The 15,586-nt window shown below is 53.7% G+C and overlaps 1 protein-coding gene across 6 annotated transcripts in view; it reads right to left on the bottom strand.

The window, feature by feature from the left end:
• Positions 1-1,851: 1,851 nt before the first annotated feature.
• The window catches only part of TMEM63C (transmembrane protein 63C), a 127,024-nt gene continuing 113,289 nt past the window's right edge, over positions 1,852-15,586 (bottom strand). For 4 of the 6 annotated variants that reach the window (XM_043556709.1, XM_043556710.1, XM_043556708.1 and 1 more), the window contains 8 exons: positions 14,924-15,010; positions 14,293-14,358; positions 12,201-12,363; positions 11,853-11,958; positions 11,280-11,447; positions 9,145-9,254; positions 7,679-7,747; positions 1,852-4,853 (listed from right to left, as the gene is read on the bottom strand). In XM_043556709.1, the coding sequence (XP_043412644.1) occupies positions 4,650-4,853; positions 7,679-7,747; positions 9,145-9,254; positions 11,280-11,447; positions 11,853-11,958; positions 12,201-12,363; positions 14,293-14,358; positions 14,924-15,010 (973 nt within the window). In that variant the 3' untranslated portion in view covers positions 1,852-4,649. Of the gene's footprint in view, positions 4,854-7,264; positions 7,507-7,678; positions 7,748-9,144; positions 9,255-11,279; positions 11,448-11,852; positions 11,959-12,200; positions 12,364-14,292; positions 14,359-14,923; positions 15,011-15,586 lie in introns of all 6 variants that reach the window. The other 2 variants (XR_006293447.1, XM_043556712.1) reach the window with 2 other exon arrangements.

Raw genomic sequence — 15,586 nt, 5'->3', positions numbered from 1 at the left:
AGATATGCTGGGCAGCTATGGGTTGTCAAGGCCCAGGGGCCACCCGATGTTTAGAAAACAGCTCTATTGAGAAAACTGTGCACTGCCTTCCCATAAGCCAGGCTCCTCCATCCCCGCCACACCACCGCCCCCAGGGCCTGCCCCAGAGTGGACTTAGAAACCTGGCTCTGGACAGCTTGGAGTGTTCTCGGGACAGAACTGAGCTACCCCCAGCACGACGGGATTAGGTGGTGGGGAGCCAGCCCTGGAGGTGCCTGAAACCACCCCAAGGGTTGGCCTCCGGGCACAGCCTCTTGGAGCCCAGTGCCCTTCTGCTTCCTCCCCAGCCCCACAGAGTGTAGCGTGACAGTCAGTTGCTCCAGTGCCCTGTTGGGCAGAGTCCTGTCAGACTGGGATCCTGGGCCTCCCTGGCACCTGGCCTCCCTCTTGGCCTGTGCCCCAGTCCCACTCCAGCCCAGCTATATGGACCTCCTGGGCCTCCAATGCTCCTGGCCTGCTGAGAGAAGACTGACCAATTCCATTGTCGGGGACTTGACATGCTTGGGGCTAGGACCCGCCCTCTGTAGCTTGCCTATCTGTGTCTTTGTCTCTCCCTGAGCAAAGTCCCCTGAAAGGTCTGCTGAACCAAGGGATGGCCCAGGGCCTGTGATCTGGGGGACCCTGGAGGCTGCTGGCCCCTGGGAGGAGACCCTGAGGGGCAGCTGTTGTGGCAGGGCTTTGAGGATCCTAGGAAAAGGCCCCTGGTCCTCCAGCAGCCATCAGCCCACCCCTGTCTCCAGGCCTCAGGGCACAGCCCCTGCCACCCAGCCACGGTGGCCTTCATGTGTCTCTCTCCTCTGAAGCAGCCCTGCGGCTCTCATCTGACTTGACTTGGAAAAGAATTGCTTTGGGGTGAGAGGGGTCAAGGGGGTGGGCCCTGGCCCTATGCCCAGGCTCATGCCAGTGGGGCACTTCGAACCCATGCCCGTCAATGGACTACGAAAGCTTGAGGAGAGGGTCTAGCGATGGGGGCTGGGGAGCAGCCTGAGATTGTCCTGTGTATTCACAGGGAGCAGTGAGGGAGGAAGCCTCCCCTGCAGCCCCACTCGGTCTGCTGAGTCTGCTCTACTCACTAGTAAGGCAGAGTAGTGTCCCCTACCCCTATTTTCTGGTGATGTGACCAGCCTAGGGTCACGGCTGGAGGAAAGGCCAGAACTTTGGTCTCCCGGGCCAGGACACACTCCCCAGAGCAGGGACATTTTCCCCAACTTACTGCGGGTCCAACATAGCAAGCATAACTAGCCTTTGCTACAGGGTGTTTCTTATCCTGTTCGGGCCTGACCTGGCAGCCGCACATACCTCCCCGAGGCCAGCCTCTCCTCCACTTCCCCCTGCCCTTGTGCTGCGGGCTGAGACCAGCACGGGCCTGAGCCTTGTCTGCCACTTTTTCTGGTGGCCTCCTCCTGAAATCTTCATCTTTTCAAGCCCAGCAGCAAGTCCGGCCAGCGACCCACTGAGGGGCCCAGCACTCACCCTGGGGCTTCTGCTGCCCAGGAGAAGCCTGTTCCAACAGCCGCATGGTAGCTTGAGGACCAGGAAGTTCTCTGCTACTGCCCGGGGGGCTCTGAGAGCACTCACAGCAGAATGAGTGAGGCAGAGCCACTTCCTGTCTCTCCAGCAGACCAGGAGGCACTTGCCAGGCCTTCCCTGTGAGGACAGGGGCCTGGGAAGGCTTCAGGGGCTAAAGCCATGAAGGTACGGTGCTCCAGCCTGGCAGCCATAAGGAGGTTCATCCCTTAGCATCTCCGGCTCTTTCAGGACGGGGGACACCCTGCTGGGCCAGTCCAATGCAGAGGTACAGGCCAGCAGAGGTTGGGAGAACTTGTTTATTCAAGGCACAATCATAGCATTAATAACGAGAAGTTTCGGCATTCTGGCACATTCCTTTAGTGGTGGTGGCCAAGGGAAGTCCACACCGCGCACCGGGGTCCCCAGAGGATGCAATGCTGCTGATAGGCACTTTGCTTCCAGAAGCATCTGAGGAAGAGGCAGGCAGGCATGGAGCTACTCTAGGCCCAGTGGGGCATTTCTTAGAGGCTCTAGGCAATCCTGGGTTCCCTCGGAGGCAGCCCCCTCCAGAAAGAATCAAGTCTGAGAGGTGGTGCTTGGGTGGAAGGATGGAGAAGGGCAGCTGGGAAGTGGGCTGTGGGGTGGGGTGAGATAGTGATGGGTGGAGGCCAATGGTGGGCCGAGAGGGCAGGCCAGAGGGGAGGTGCCTGGAGAGGGCCTGGATGTGATGCGTAGGCCCTAAGGAGCCAGAGCACGCCCATCCCACCCTCACAGTGACTGTGGAGGCTGAGCGGCTGTGTGTGTGTCAGGGTGGGGCCGAGGGTGCTGGCCAGTTGCCCTGGGTCTCCAGGAAGTGTCGAGAAGTGAATGGATTCTGGAACTTCCCCAACATTTGCACCACCTTCTCTCAGAACCAGCTGCACTTGGCCCAAATGCAGAGGGGGGAACCCCCAGCCATGCTGCCATGTAATTTGCTGGGACCCTTCCATATGCAGCATCCATACACTGCCAGGTGGGCAGGGGGAAGACAGAAGAGGGACAGTGGCAGAAGCGGCAGGAATAACCCAGCAGGGGCTGCAGGGTTGGGGGGCAGGCGCCCAGCAAGCAGTGCCCGGTGAACGTGAGCCTGCAGGCCAGCTTCTGGCGGGAAAGCCACACGCACACCAAATACACCTTCTGGGGACCGGAGGGCCTGGAGCTGGCCACCTCCCATGGCATGGGCAGATCTCCCTGTTGGGAAAGGCCCCTTCTCCTTGTTGGCTGGTGAAATGCTAGGAGGGGACCCTGAGGGGCCTGGGTTCAGGAGGGACTGGCTGGGTATAATTTCTTCCTTATTCCTAGCCGGACAAGGAGTGGGAGAGACTGCCGACTCCCCGGCTGACCCAAGCTCTCTGGAAAGATCCTTCATGCCAAGTCTGGGCCAAGCCCCGGGGGTATGGCAATGTTTGTCTCTTGAGCGCTATTTCTTCTCTGGTGAAGCCTGGAGCTTCTACAGCTGAGATGTGGGCACAGGCGGAAGAGGGACAAGACCGAGGTGGTCTGAGTTCAGGGCCGCCCGTGTGCCTGGGAGGTGGTGGGAAATGCCCGGGGGAGGCGAGCTTGGGGCCTCCTTTTGGCAGGTTGGCCACATGGACCCAGATCTTTGCAGGAGGGAACTCAGGAGAGTTCCAGACCACGTAGACCCCGCTCAGCTTAGCTCCTATTGGTCCCTGAGGCCTCAGCTGGCCCCTGTCTGTATCCTAACATGCTGCACTGCCTGGTGGTCCTGATGGGGACCTGTCCCCAGAGGCAGAGGTCTGTACCCCCGACTGTGGCAAAGGGGACGGGTGTCACCAGCATTGTTCCTACTCAGGATTTGGTTCCTCCAGGTCTCGGGTGGTGGCAGCTCTGGGAAGGAGGCCTCCACCAGATAAGGGCTTCTCTATGGAGGACACAGCCCCACTCCCACGCCATCCCCAGCAGGGTATGGGCAGTGTCTGGGCCAGGACCGTATCAGAGGCCATTTGAGTGGTCTTCAGTCCAGCATGCAGGTGGCCCCAAGAGAGGAAGGGTCCTACTCAGAGGCCAGGGAATGGCCGTCGCCTTCCGTTTGAAGCATGGACTTCTCACCCCAAGCTGCTGCCCACCTTGGTTATGCTGGGGGCTCAGGCACTCAGTTTGGTATGAGGCAGGAGCAGCTCTCAGTGGCCACATCCTTGACCTTGAGGGTCCTCTCATTAGGCCTGGGGCTTGGGGAAGTTGTATCTGGTTTCCCATAACCCAGTATTTTGGGACAGCACCCCTCTCCATGAATTCTGCCTCTGCCCCTCCCACCTTATATTAACCAGCCAAGGTTGCCTTCATCAAAATGCACACAGGTCCCGTTTAATGAGCCCCGAGTGATCGTGTCCCAGCTGCCCTTGTGAGAATAGAAAGGATAAGGGTCTCCACCCTGCTGCTCCTGGGGATGTCTGCTGAGGGGCAGAGAAATAGGACAGGTCTCCACTGCCTCCCCTCAGGTCTATGGTCTCAGCTGCCACATGCCCCAGGTGCGTGCAGAAACTTCTCTTTACAGATCCCCATGCTGGGGATGTCGTTGATGAGGCTTAGCACAAATACCTGGGCTTCCTCAGACCGCAGGGGAGGGACTGGAGTAGGGGTGGGGGATGGCGTAGGAGCAGCGGTGGAAGCTCCTTGGCAGGGCAGCTGGTGAAAGCGTGGAGAGGACCCTGAAGAGTCTTCGGTGGGTTTCCTTCTGCCTCCTCCCTTATGCACACCTTCTCCGTTTCGACCTCAGCAAGGTCCCTTAGCCTGTAGTCTCTGTGCCCAGGGCTTTGGCGGCTGTTCCCAAGACGTGGCGCTGCCTGTATCCTCCATCCCATCCCGGGGGCCCTCGGCACTGCCCTCTGCACTGCCCGGCACCTTCCATTCTAGCTGGTCAGCAGGTTTGGGTCTCCATGTGGCCAACACCCAGGGCGCGGGTGTCTCTGTTGGGGCCTTCCCAGAGTCTGCGGGAGGTAGTGGGGAGGTCCGGGTGGCCCTCCTGCCTCCCCACTACTCGCCGGGCCCTCCCCTGGCCGCTGCTCCCGCTGGAGTCGCCAGGTGGAGGCCTCCGGTCCTGGTCAGTGGTACTGGCTCTGGCCCTCTAGTTCCAGCCCGTCCTGGAACTGAGCGGAACCCAGCTCCCTCGCAAAGCCCCTCACACTGCTCTCCTCTTCTCCCTCCTCAGGCTGTCTGTTCATGGTGCCGTAGGTATGCCGAGCAGGGGAGGAGGCAGGGGACAGGTTCATCTCCGGCTCCTGCAGCACAGTAGCCACGTACAGCTGCTTGGGACAGAGAGGGGAGAAAGAGCTAAGGTCACATCTGGGGCCATGCCCTGGGCACGCCATTGCCCTCAAGCCCTACCCCCAGAGCTTCTGCCTCTCTGGACCCACGAGCCAGAGCCACGAGCCACGGATCCTTTCTTCTACCCCAGCAGCCCGGGGCCTGGCCATCCCCACCTGCTGAGAGGCCCTTAACCATTTAATGAGCAATTATAACTCGGAGGGTGAGTTAGTGCAGGCCTCCTAGCTCCCAGTCTACTGCTCCTCCAGTGCAGCCCCATTCATTGTTGGTTCCAGGTCAGGCTGACCCTGGAGAGAGAGGATGTGAGGCTCCCCTCTGCTGGGGTCTGGAGAGACCCCACGCCCGGGCTAGCGCACTTTCCAATACAGCTTACGAGGCATGTCCATACCCGCCGTGGCGCGGATCACCGGCTGGCCTGGGAATCAGGATTTGGAACAGATTGCTACCTGAGGTCTTACAAACTGTGTCTGTGACACCCAGGAATGGACCCAGAAATGCACAGGAGGGCAGCAGAATAGAAAAACAGGAAGTACTAGGGACAGAGCTGTTTGTCATCCTTCGAGGTGGCTTTTAAACCAACTCCTTATTTTGAAAACAGGTAATTATGGGGCAGAATTAAACCTTTCCTGTGTATTCATTTCAGTGAAACCAAAGTGCCCTGATGGATTGTTCCGTAGGAAGAATCTAGATACTTGTATAATGCCAAAGCAAACCCCCTGTAAACCTTTTGGTCATAAGGGGTAAGATGGTAACTGAACAATGGAAGAGGCCAGCTGTGATCCTCCTAACCTGGGAGTAACCAGTGTCATAAGTGGGAATAAATGGGATGTTACGCGTCTCCCGGTGTGGTGCACGGCACCACCTAGAATGTGTTTTAGCCCCTAAGGCTGAATTTGAACCTGTCCAGCCTTTGGATCTAACTAGTTTTCAGGAAATACAGGAGACCATAAAACCCGTTATAAGACATCAGGAAGAAATACCCAGAAATATCCAGAAGGTGGGATATTCTGCAGGATAACCGGCTTGGAGTCTCTGACAAGTCACAAGAAAGAGCCTGGGCTAAAATACGAGAGACATGCACAGGCACCAGATTAATCTAGCACAGAGATCGGATTGGATCTTGATTTGGACATGTTGTAAAAGATATTTCTGGAACACGGGACAACTTGAATATGGACTGGGTCTTGGAAGACACAGAAATGTATATATATGGAAAGATGGAGCTTGTTAACTAAAAATGCAGATTATAAAAGAGTATGTACAGTATTATTTCAGTTTAGCAAAATTTATACATATACTCGGAAGAATATTTGCTAAATTATCAGCAGTCATCTCTGGGTGGTGGGAATATGAACTTTTTATTTTCTTATTTTTGCTTATCTGTTTTTTGCCCATAATTACCTGCAATGTTCATATGCTACTTGCTTATCATGAAAGATTAAAAAAAAATCAATTCCAGTAATGTTTTTTAAAGCCCAGGCTTTAGAGTGCGACCGACCTGGTTCAAACTTTGTTCTGTGACTTCCTTGCTCAGGAATTCCCTGGCGTCTAAATTAAATGATCTTTTGAGCCTCAGTCTCCCCATTTATAAAATGAGGATGAAAACACCTACTATGTGGGTGTATCATAAAGATTAGGAGCGTTAACAGCGAAGTGTCAGGTTCCTAAGAAGACTTCAATAACCGATTGCTAACAATATTCCAGAGGGGTCATCTTGGGAGGACCCCCGAGGGGAGATGCTATGCGAAGCAACTTCCCGTCGCCTCCCAGAGGAAATGTGCCCCTCTGTGCAGGAGTTTTTCCCAGTGTGAGACAGACCTGCAGTTCTGTGCACGGGGGGTGGGCACGTCCACCACTATTGTGTCTGTGCACTTTTCCCCAACTCTGCCACGACTAAAGAGTCTCCTCTCCCACTGGGCCCTGACACCCACTCTACACTTCCACCAGGCCCAAAACTCTTCAGGTGCTCAAACGCTCCAGATTCTCTCTTCTGGGCCTTTGCACAGGCTGCTCCTCTTCCTCAAATGCCCTTCCCCCACAACCTATTCCACCTAGCAACCCCTTCTCCCATTCCCGGAGTTGGATTAGATGTTCCCTCCTCCGGGAAGCCTTCCCTGAGTGCCCAGGCTCAGGCTGGCTGGTGCCCTTCTTCAGTGCTCCTCCAAGGCACCCCGGCATCGGGGCATGGGACAACCCGGTACCCAGCTCAGTGCGTGCATCGGTGGCCCCACATCTACACCTGTGGCAGGGACATGGGTGAGTGCTCAGGCCCCTCCAGGCTGAGCCACGACGTGGGAGCCAAGGCCCAGCCAGCCAGAGCCCTGCATTCTGAGTCGGCCTTATCTCTTCACAGGCTGATGGGCTCACTCATGTGGCGCCACCCCTGCCTTACCATTCAGCGCGGGCCTCCAATAGTTCCCTGCAGCTCTGCGCAGCTCTGCCTGGCATCTGTGCCCTTGGAGGCAGCCTTCGGTCCTGAGGCCGAGCCCCAGCACGTCCCTGCATCTACACGACTGAGCTCGCTGTGGCTGGGTTCGCCCTGACCTTTCTCTTCCTCTCTGAGATCCTTTCAGGGTTTGTCTTGCTTCTTCTATCTTCCCAGCTCTTCAGCCAGGGCCATGGCAGCAGTTTGACCTGGGCCAAGTCCTGCTGTGTCAGGGGAGGGCGCCCAGGGGCCCCCCGTCTCCTCCCCAACACCCGGGGAGGGCACTAAATGCCAGTGGCCCCCGCCCCTGCTGCTGGAGTAGCCCACTCCTACAGGTACCCTCCTCCTGACCTGTCCCCCGGGGTGAAGGCACTGACTCACAAGGGAGGTGGGTGTGGAGGTGCTGCTGCTTGGCTCCATGTCAAACACGGTCTCCATCTCCTCCTCGGGCTGCAGCAGTGGGGAAAGATGTGGAGGGTCACACAGTGGGGGTGTCTGCCCTCTGCCCGCTCCCTCCCCGAATCTGCGCCTGGGCCTCTTGCTCCCCCGGAATGCAACTTATCTTCTGTTTTCCATGACCTATGGCCCAGCTGGTAGGGCTGAAGCCCAGGGGGACAGAAAGAGGACCGGGATGCTGGGTGACCCTTCCAGAATATTCCATTCCCAAGGACCATAATGGGTGGGGGGGAGTAAGGAGAGTTGGCATTGGGGTTCAAAGATGAGCCTGCTTTGACTCTAGTAAAAGCCTTGGCTTCAACGGTCTCTTCTTTCCTCCTGGGGTTTCCCCCTCGATCTTGCGACCAGTCTGAGATCACGGTCTAGGTCCTCTGCCACCTTCCTTCCCTAGAGTGGACACCTGGGCAACCAGATCACATGGCATCGTTGTATCGGGAAGACAGGGCCAGAGGCATCGTCCACTCTGGTTCCTCACTGGCATGGCACTGGAGCCGGGGGTTGGAGGAGGCTGGGTAGAGAGGGTGGTGGGGGTCTGAGTTCAGGGCACCCAGGTATAAGGTCACTATAGGCAAGAGGATCCTCTTCCAAGAGGCTTGTTCCTCTAACTCAGCAGGATACCAGAACTTTAAATCAGCTTACTTTCTTCTCTTTATATAACTTCATTTTAAAAGGACACAATTTACTATTATGAACAGAAAACCTGAGTTAGTTGAAAATAAGCATAAATATAAGTAAATGTGAGCCAATAGAAAAACAGGTAACCATGAAAAATAACAAATGTTTTGGTCCCTGGAAATCATTCTAGCACACTGTACTGACACGCTGCTCTGGGCACAGACCCTTGTTGGCAGGGTGCTCAGCGGGCAGGGATTGGCTCCCGTCTCTAATGATGAGGCTGACCCCACTGGCAATGAGCCAAAGGAGTCACGGGCTCCCAGAGAGCCAGGCCTCAACTTCAACAGCCTGGGGCTCCTCAAAGTGTGCTATTCCCCTTCCCTCTCCATCGTCCTTCTCCATGCCCCACGCTCCTGTCCTTCCCCCCATCCTCTCTCTCTCAAGCCTCCATCCTTGGAGTGGCACTCATAGCTCAGTGGCTTGACAGGCTCACATTGTAGGCGGGATGTGCCAGCAGCCCGCTGTTTGGAGGGGGCGGCAGAAGGGAGAGGAGGAGAGGACGGTTGTCTTTTAAAACTCCGCAGAGTTTGGGGGGGGCCCGGCACCGGGGCTGGCTCACGGGCACACACCCATGCACGCTGAGCTTGTACACGCCATCATCGGAAAGGCAAGGACCTTTGTCTCCGTGGTGCTGTGGGTGCCCAGGTCAGGAGTAGCCCAGAGTCGTGTCTCCAGAGGCCGGGGAGAATGAAGAGAGGAAAGCGAGGGCAACTCACCTCATAGTAAGATACCGTCCGGAGCTTCCCCAGAAGAGTGCTAAGGCAGGCAACTACCATGGAAATAATGAGCGTGGAAAGGGAGAAGAAGGTGATGTTGTGGAGCGAACCTGCCAAGGAGAAGACAAGGCCGTGGGGCTCCGTGCTTGAGGACGGGAGCTGTGGGCAGGAGTTTGCCAGCCGAGGTCCTGGGTCACTAGGGGCCACCCCAGCGCCTCTATGGGGGCAGAGAGGCCCCTGCCCCAATTTTCCTCCTAGCAACTGGAGTCAATGAGCCTGACCCATGAGACCATCTCTCGGTGCCATCTGACCAGTTTAGAATTTGGCATCTTATGGATTCCATGAAAAAAATTTAATTGCCTTAAGTATCCACTCAAGTGTCCATTAAACACGTCCTTCTCGACCCATCAGCTCACCTCCCACATCACAGTCCCTGGGCAGTATCTCTGAGTTACTCGCTCATGCCACTGCCCACAAATACAACCTCTGACCCACGCCTGTCTTTGTGAGCTCCTGGCGTGCTCAGTTATCTCTGCTAACGGCACAGAAGAGCAATCCAGAATTTAAGTCGCTGACATTTTGCTTAGGGATATTTGGTAACTTTTTTTTTTTTTTTTTTTTTTTTTTTTACCAGTTTTCTACAGAAGTGAAGATTAAAAATCAGTCTTTACAGTCAGAGGCTAACACGTAGTGATGCTTATCATCGTGTTTCTATAACAGCAAAAGTGGCAAAGAGCTTCGGTATCCAACAATGGAGAGCTGACTGAAACGGGTAGAATTTAATGCAGCTGCTCAAAGTCACGTGCTCCAACAGTATTGCAGTAACGCAGGAAATTGTTCAGAACAGTATGCTGAGCGATGAAAGAACGTTATAAAACAGAAATCACAATTTTGCAAAGTAAGACTAAACCAGTAAACTCCCTCCTGTTCTGCCCTCTCCCCCAAAATATGCCCAGAGAATGAGGTCTGAGAGCAGCAGACGTCAGGCCCTGGATGAGATTATGGGTCATTCCAATTTTGATAATGTAATCTTTTACAGTTAGGGGAAAAATTATTTAAAAACTGAAGTCCGCTGGGCGGTGGGGAAAGGCTGGGGGATAAGACACTGGGAATGGACAACAAATGGATAATTCACACAAATTTAATTGCCATAAGTATCCGCTCAAGTGCCCATTAAACATGTCCTTCTCGACCCGTCAGCTCAAAATCAGGAACCTGTGATTTCCATTTTATAACGTTCGGGTCCTGTATCCTGAGAGCTGTTTCCAGCTGCCACCTCGACAGGAAGTAAGAAAATACGGACTTTGCCTTCTCTGCTCCACTGAGAGGATTAAGGTCCGGTGTCTCTGAGGACAGGCCAGTGTAGGGAGAAGGCAGGAAATGGTCTGGTGGTGGAGAGGATGGGGATGTCAGTGTGAGCTTCCCGTCTCAGGGGACAGGACAGCAGCTTTGTGGAGCCAAGAGCAGGGGAAAAGCTGGTCATTGGGGCACACCCCAAATCCTCCTCCAGCTTTTCGGCAATCTGTAAGACCACACATCTTCCAGGATCCCAGTGGGGATGCCACAGGAATTGAGCCTGAGAGCTATTTTATCCTGCCAGCCTTGAGTTAGAATGAACGAATCTGAGTGGTGCCTGGGTGGCTCAATCAGTTAAGCATCTGATTTCAGCTCAGGTCATGATCTCGTGGTTTGTGAGTTCAAGCCCCGCGTCGGGCTCTGTGCTGACAGCTCGAAGCCTGGAGCCTGCCTCGGATTCTGTGTCTCCCTCTCTCTCTGCCCCTCCCCTGCTCACGCTCTCTCTCTCTCTCTCTCTCTTTCTCAAAAATAAATAAACATTAAAAAAAAAAAAAGAATAATGAAGGAATGTGAAGTTTCTTGCTCCGGTGGTCATAAACCCAAATGCATACTATTTGGTCCGTGTCAGTCCCAGCCCTCCTCTTAGCCTCAAAGGTCTGCTGGGACTCTGGTACAAGCCCCTTAAGCCTAGAGAAGCCACCTGGGTGGCTGTAACCCGTGAGCAAGCCTTGCTCCTCCCGGGCCTTTTCTGCTTTAACAGAGCAGAGGTGTTGTTGAGGGCTTTCTGCAGCAGTGGGGAGCAGGAGGAGGCGGGACTGCCCGGCAGGCCTGGTACCTACCTAATCTCAGAATGGAGAAGAACAGCATCCAGAACAGACCCAGGAGTGGTGCGAAAATGGCCTGGTAGACAGCAGCCATGTGGATCTGCTCGTTGAGTTTGGTGGGCGCGTAGGAGTAGTACATGTTATAGCGGTCCGTGATGTGCTTCATGCACAGGTACAGCAGGCCTGCGGGGCAGGAAGACCAAGGCACATTCAGTGGTGATTCCTCAGCCGGGGCCCTGTGCTGTCCCAAGGCTCCCCAGCCCTGGGAAGCCAGATTCAGGTCTGGCAGGGCAGTGAGGGCCAAGGACGGGGCATCGGAGTTCTGTGGTGCCAACCCCTGGGACCATCGGCTTCCCTTGGGCCCCCAGAGCCTATTCTGCCAGTCTGGCGAAGGGTCATTCACTCGAGAAACATCCCACATTTGCAGCTACCCAACCTCCCCTGATCTGGCCCAGGCCCCTCCTCGTTCTGCTGACAGTCTGTCCCAGGTCTCCTCATGCTCCAGAAGGTGGCCTGACCTTTCGGGACTCAGCTCCTCCGCCCAATACGAGGGTGGGCAGCCCTGGAGGTGTCCGAGGGAAGACTCACCAAAAGGGACAATGATGGGGCAGGTGATGCTGTATGCTACGACCACGCTGAAGACGTTCATCATCCACGCGTACTCTCGCCCATACTGGAAGTCCATGGCGTGGCTCTAGGGCAGAAGGCAGGGGTCACCTGAGGTGGCTCGGTCCCCTCGGCTCGGCTGCTTCTGTGGCTTCTTGTCTATCCCGTGGGAGCCGGAAGGCAGCTCGGGCCTGGAGGCAGGCTCCCTTGCAGCCCCAGCACACCTCGCCTCTCACCTCGAGTCCCTCATGCTTCCAGCAGGCCCCCTTTCCTGACACCCTCCCAAAGGAAACTCTGAAGGCTGTGCTCAGGGAAGGGCCCGGCCCCCACCTTTCTGATGTGGACTCTCTCTGGCTCCGACCTGGAGAAGAAGAGGCGGGTGCTGTACAGGAAGAGTGACCCCAGGCGCAACAGCTCCATGCCCGTGCCAAGCAAAGCTGCCGTGATCACATAGTTGACGAAGAAGGCGCCATTGTCTGGCAGGAACACACACCTGGGAGAGTGGGGGACAGCACAGAAGCCAGAGGGAGAGGGAAAGGGCAGGGACGTCGGAAGAGAGGTAGAGGGTAGGGGTGGGGATGGGGATTATAAGCTTCATGTACACATGTGCCCCGGGCCCAATTTAAGTGAATGCGGGGCCTTCTGAGCAGGGATGAGGTTGGTGTACAAGTATGGATGTGTTGGGAAATACATGCAACTGGGAAATACATGCAAAACAAAATCAAAATCTAAAGCAGGGGTGCTTGACCGAGGTCCACAGACCCCAGAGAGTCCATGAGTAGAAATTTGGAGGTCTGTGACCTTGAAGAGTGAAAAGAATTACGTCTTTATTGTCACTAACCTCTAACTGTGGTGTAGCATTTCTTCCCATTAAGAGAACGTGGGCAACAAATCACAGCAACGTCAGCTATGGCTGTGACTCTGTCAGTAGTTGACATCAGATATTTTCATATCACGTTGCCGTTGCTAGTGATATATGACAATACTATTTGCACTCACCATCACTTCAAAATAAGGGTAGTTATTAAACAGGCTGCTGAATGACACATGCTAACTTTACGGGATCGACATTTTCCTGTCTGCAGCTGCGTACTTGGCATGGCTGGCCAGCTTCAGCTGGGAGTCATTCAGCCACCTGAATGAATGGTCGCATTGCCTGTTCTCACGTTGGTGACTCAGGCATCTCTGTGGCTGTCCAGTCGCCCCATCTACACAATTCTGTCCACTTGTTTGAAAAGAGAAATCTGTGAGCTCCCTGGGTATATTTCAGAACTCCTTCAAAAACTATTCTTTCTTGATGGCCTCAAAGTTGAGCCATAGAGCTACTCTCTCATACATAAACTGTATTGAAGATATTGACCTCACCAAAGATGAATATTCATCTCAGGAAAAAAAAAGTCCAACTTATCACAATTATAGTTTAACTGTAGAAACCTTACAGAATTCTGGTCCTTGCCCTATAAAGCAGGCTGTGAAAGCTTGCGTGTCATTTGCAACATGACATCTTTGAAAATTGGGATTTTCAATATTTTTAACCTGAAAACAACACAAAACAAAATCGAAATTGGCCGGATGTCCAACCTGACCCACATGTTGCTTTGTCAAAGATCCCATCACCTCACCCCAACTTAATGTTCTTCTGCTAGCTAACGGTGTCACACTAATGCCTTTAAAATAATAAAATATGGGGGCGCCTGGGTGGCTCAGTCGGTTAAGCATCCGACTCTTGATTTTGGCTCAGGTCATGGTCTCTCACACTCCGTGAGATCGAGCCCTGCGTCGGGCTCTGTGCTGACAGTGCAGAGTCTGCTTGGGATTCTCTCTCTCCCCATCTCTCAAAATAAATAAGTTAAATTAACAAAAACTAAAACAATAAAATGTAATTTTAGCTTGCTTGTGTTTAAAATCCACTGTCCTGTTAGGAAATGTGTGCATAAAGATTTTATGACAAATTTGACTTTTAAAATATTTTGATAACACCATTTCAGTATAATTGGTTTTCTTTGTGATCCAGGTATTCTGTGCATCTACAGGCATCTATTCAGAGACTATGTAAAACTGGAAAAATCTGAATAAGCTCCGTGGATTGTATCAATGTCAGTTTCCTGGCTGTGATACCGTATTATGGTTATGCAAAGTGTTACCAGAAGGGGAAACTGGATAAAGGGTACACAGGACATTGTGGGGGCCATTTCCTGTAAATCTACAATTATTTCCAAAACTTCATTCAGAGAAGGGATCCCAGGGCTTTACCAGATTGCCAAATAGGTCCATGGCCCGGGCTCTCTTAATGACAGCCTGTGTATGCATTCATCTCTACCCATGTGAGCAAATAAAGGACACACATATCTCCCTAGTATGGACCCATGGAAGCCCCAGCATACACTGGGAGTACACCTGTAGCATGCACTCTAGTACTCACTGGAACCGGATGGATGCCTGCTCCAGATAGTAGATGTCAAAGAGCCAGCGGAAAAAGACATTCAAACTAGAAACAAGAACAAGGTAGGTCCTTTAGTCAATGAATCTACGTGCTGAGGCTTGGGGTTCAGTTCCTCTTGGCCTGGCTTCCCTCCTGCTGTCCTCCCTTTCTCAATCCCTAGAGAGACTCTTGCATTCTAATATTCCAGCTGGACAGCCCATACTGCCTCTCTGCCTTTTTCGTGCTGGGCCACCCCTACCCCTAACCCTTTGGCCTCTCATCTCAAGGCCACTTCTAGCAAACTTTCACCAGGTATTTCTCCCACAGTGCTCTCTCCCTCTTCCAAATTTCTACTGCAGGTTGGCTGTGTTTTTTCCACTTTGGGCTCTCAGCTGACAGCCATGGCTCGTCTCCCCAGCTGGATGATAAGCTCTTTGAAGGCAGAGTTGACAGCTGACACCTTAGAGTTCACATGATACCTGGCTCATGCTAGGCTCATGACAGGCACCAGACTGTCCTTTGAGGAATGGATTTGCCGCAAGCACAGGTAGGCCTACAGTATCTGAAACAGGAGGTTCCAACTCTAGGGTGAGCCTGTCTGAGAGAGGAGGGATAATTGGAGGTGAGGTACCTGGTCAGTCCCATAGAGGGCAGAATAACCACCATGAACACCAGAAAGATGTAGCACTTGTTCACTATGATCAGATTCTGACTTGATCTGAAGGGAACAAAGAAATACGAGATAAGAACCAGGGATCTAAGTACAGAATGACGGGAAAGACAGAGGCAGCTGCCTGGGCTAGAAAATTGGTTGAACAGTGCATCCAATACCATCCCCACAGAGCGCTGAGAGCTATGCTGCAGCAGGGAAGAGTAGCATAATCAACTAGTGATGTCTGCCTTGGGCACGGGACGGGGAGGAGGGGCACACATGTGCTGTGTGCTCGACACCTTTGTTAGAGGGACATTACCAATGATAATCAGGATCCCTGCAGTTTTAATAATCAACATAAGCCACGTTCTTGGCCAGATAAAAGACCAGTAAGGGTTTCTGTCAGGACAAACCCCCTGGCTTACTGCCTGGTAGGATGGTAGGAGCTTCTGGTGCAGGAAATAACTTTTGAGACCCACACAGCCTTCTGGCAAAAGCCCAGGATGTGGTACATACTTTCTACCCCACCAGCTACCACCACAGAACTATTAGGGCCAAATAGCTCCTATTGTTTAAAATGCTGGCGCTGCACGGCCTGGGCCACAGGTGTCTACAGTCAGATTGAGTTCATGGGCTTCTCTG

The sequence above is a fragment of the Prionailurus bengalensis genome, chromosome B3, assembly GCF_016509475.1.
Source record: "Prionailurus bengalensis isolate Pbe53 chromosome B3, Fcat_Pben_1.1_paternal_pri, whole genome shotgun sequence".
Taxonomy (NCBI): domain Eukaryota; kingdom Metazoa; phylum Chordata; class Mammalia; order Carnivora; family Felidae; genus Prionailurus; species Prionailurus bengalensis.
This window is presented reverse-complemented; position numbering and strand designations above follow the sequence as displayed.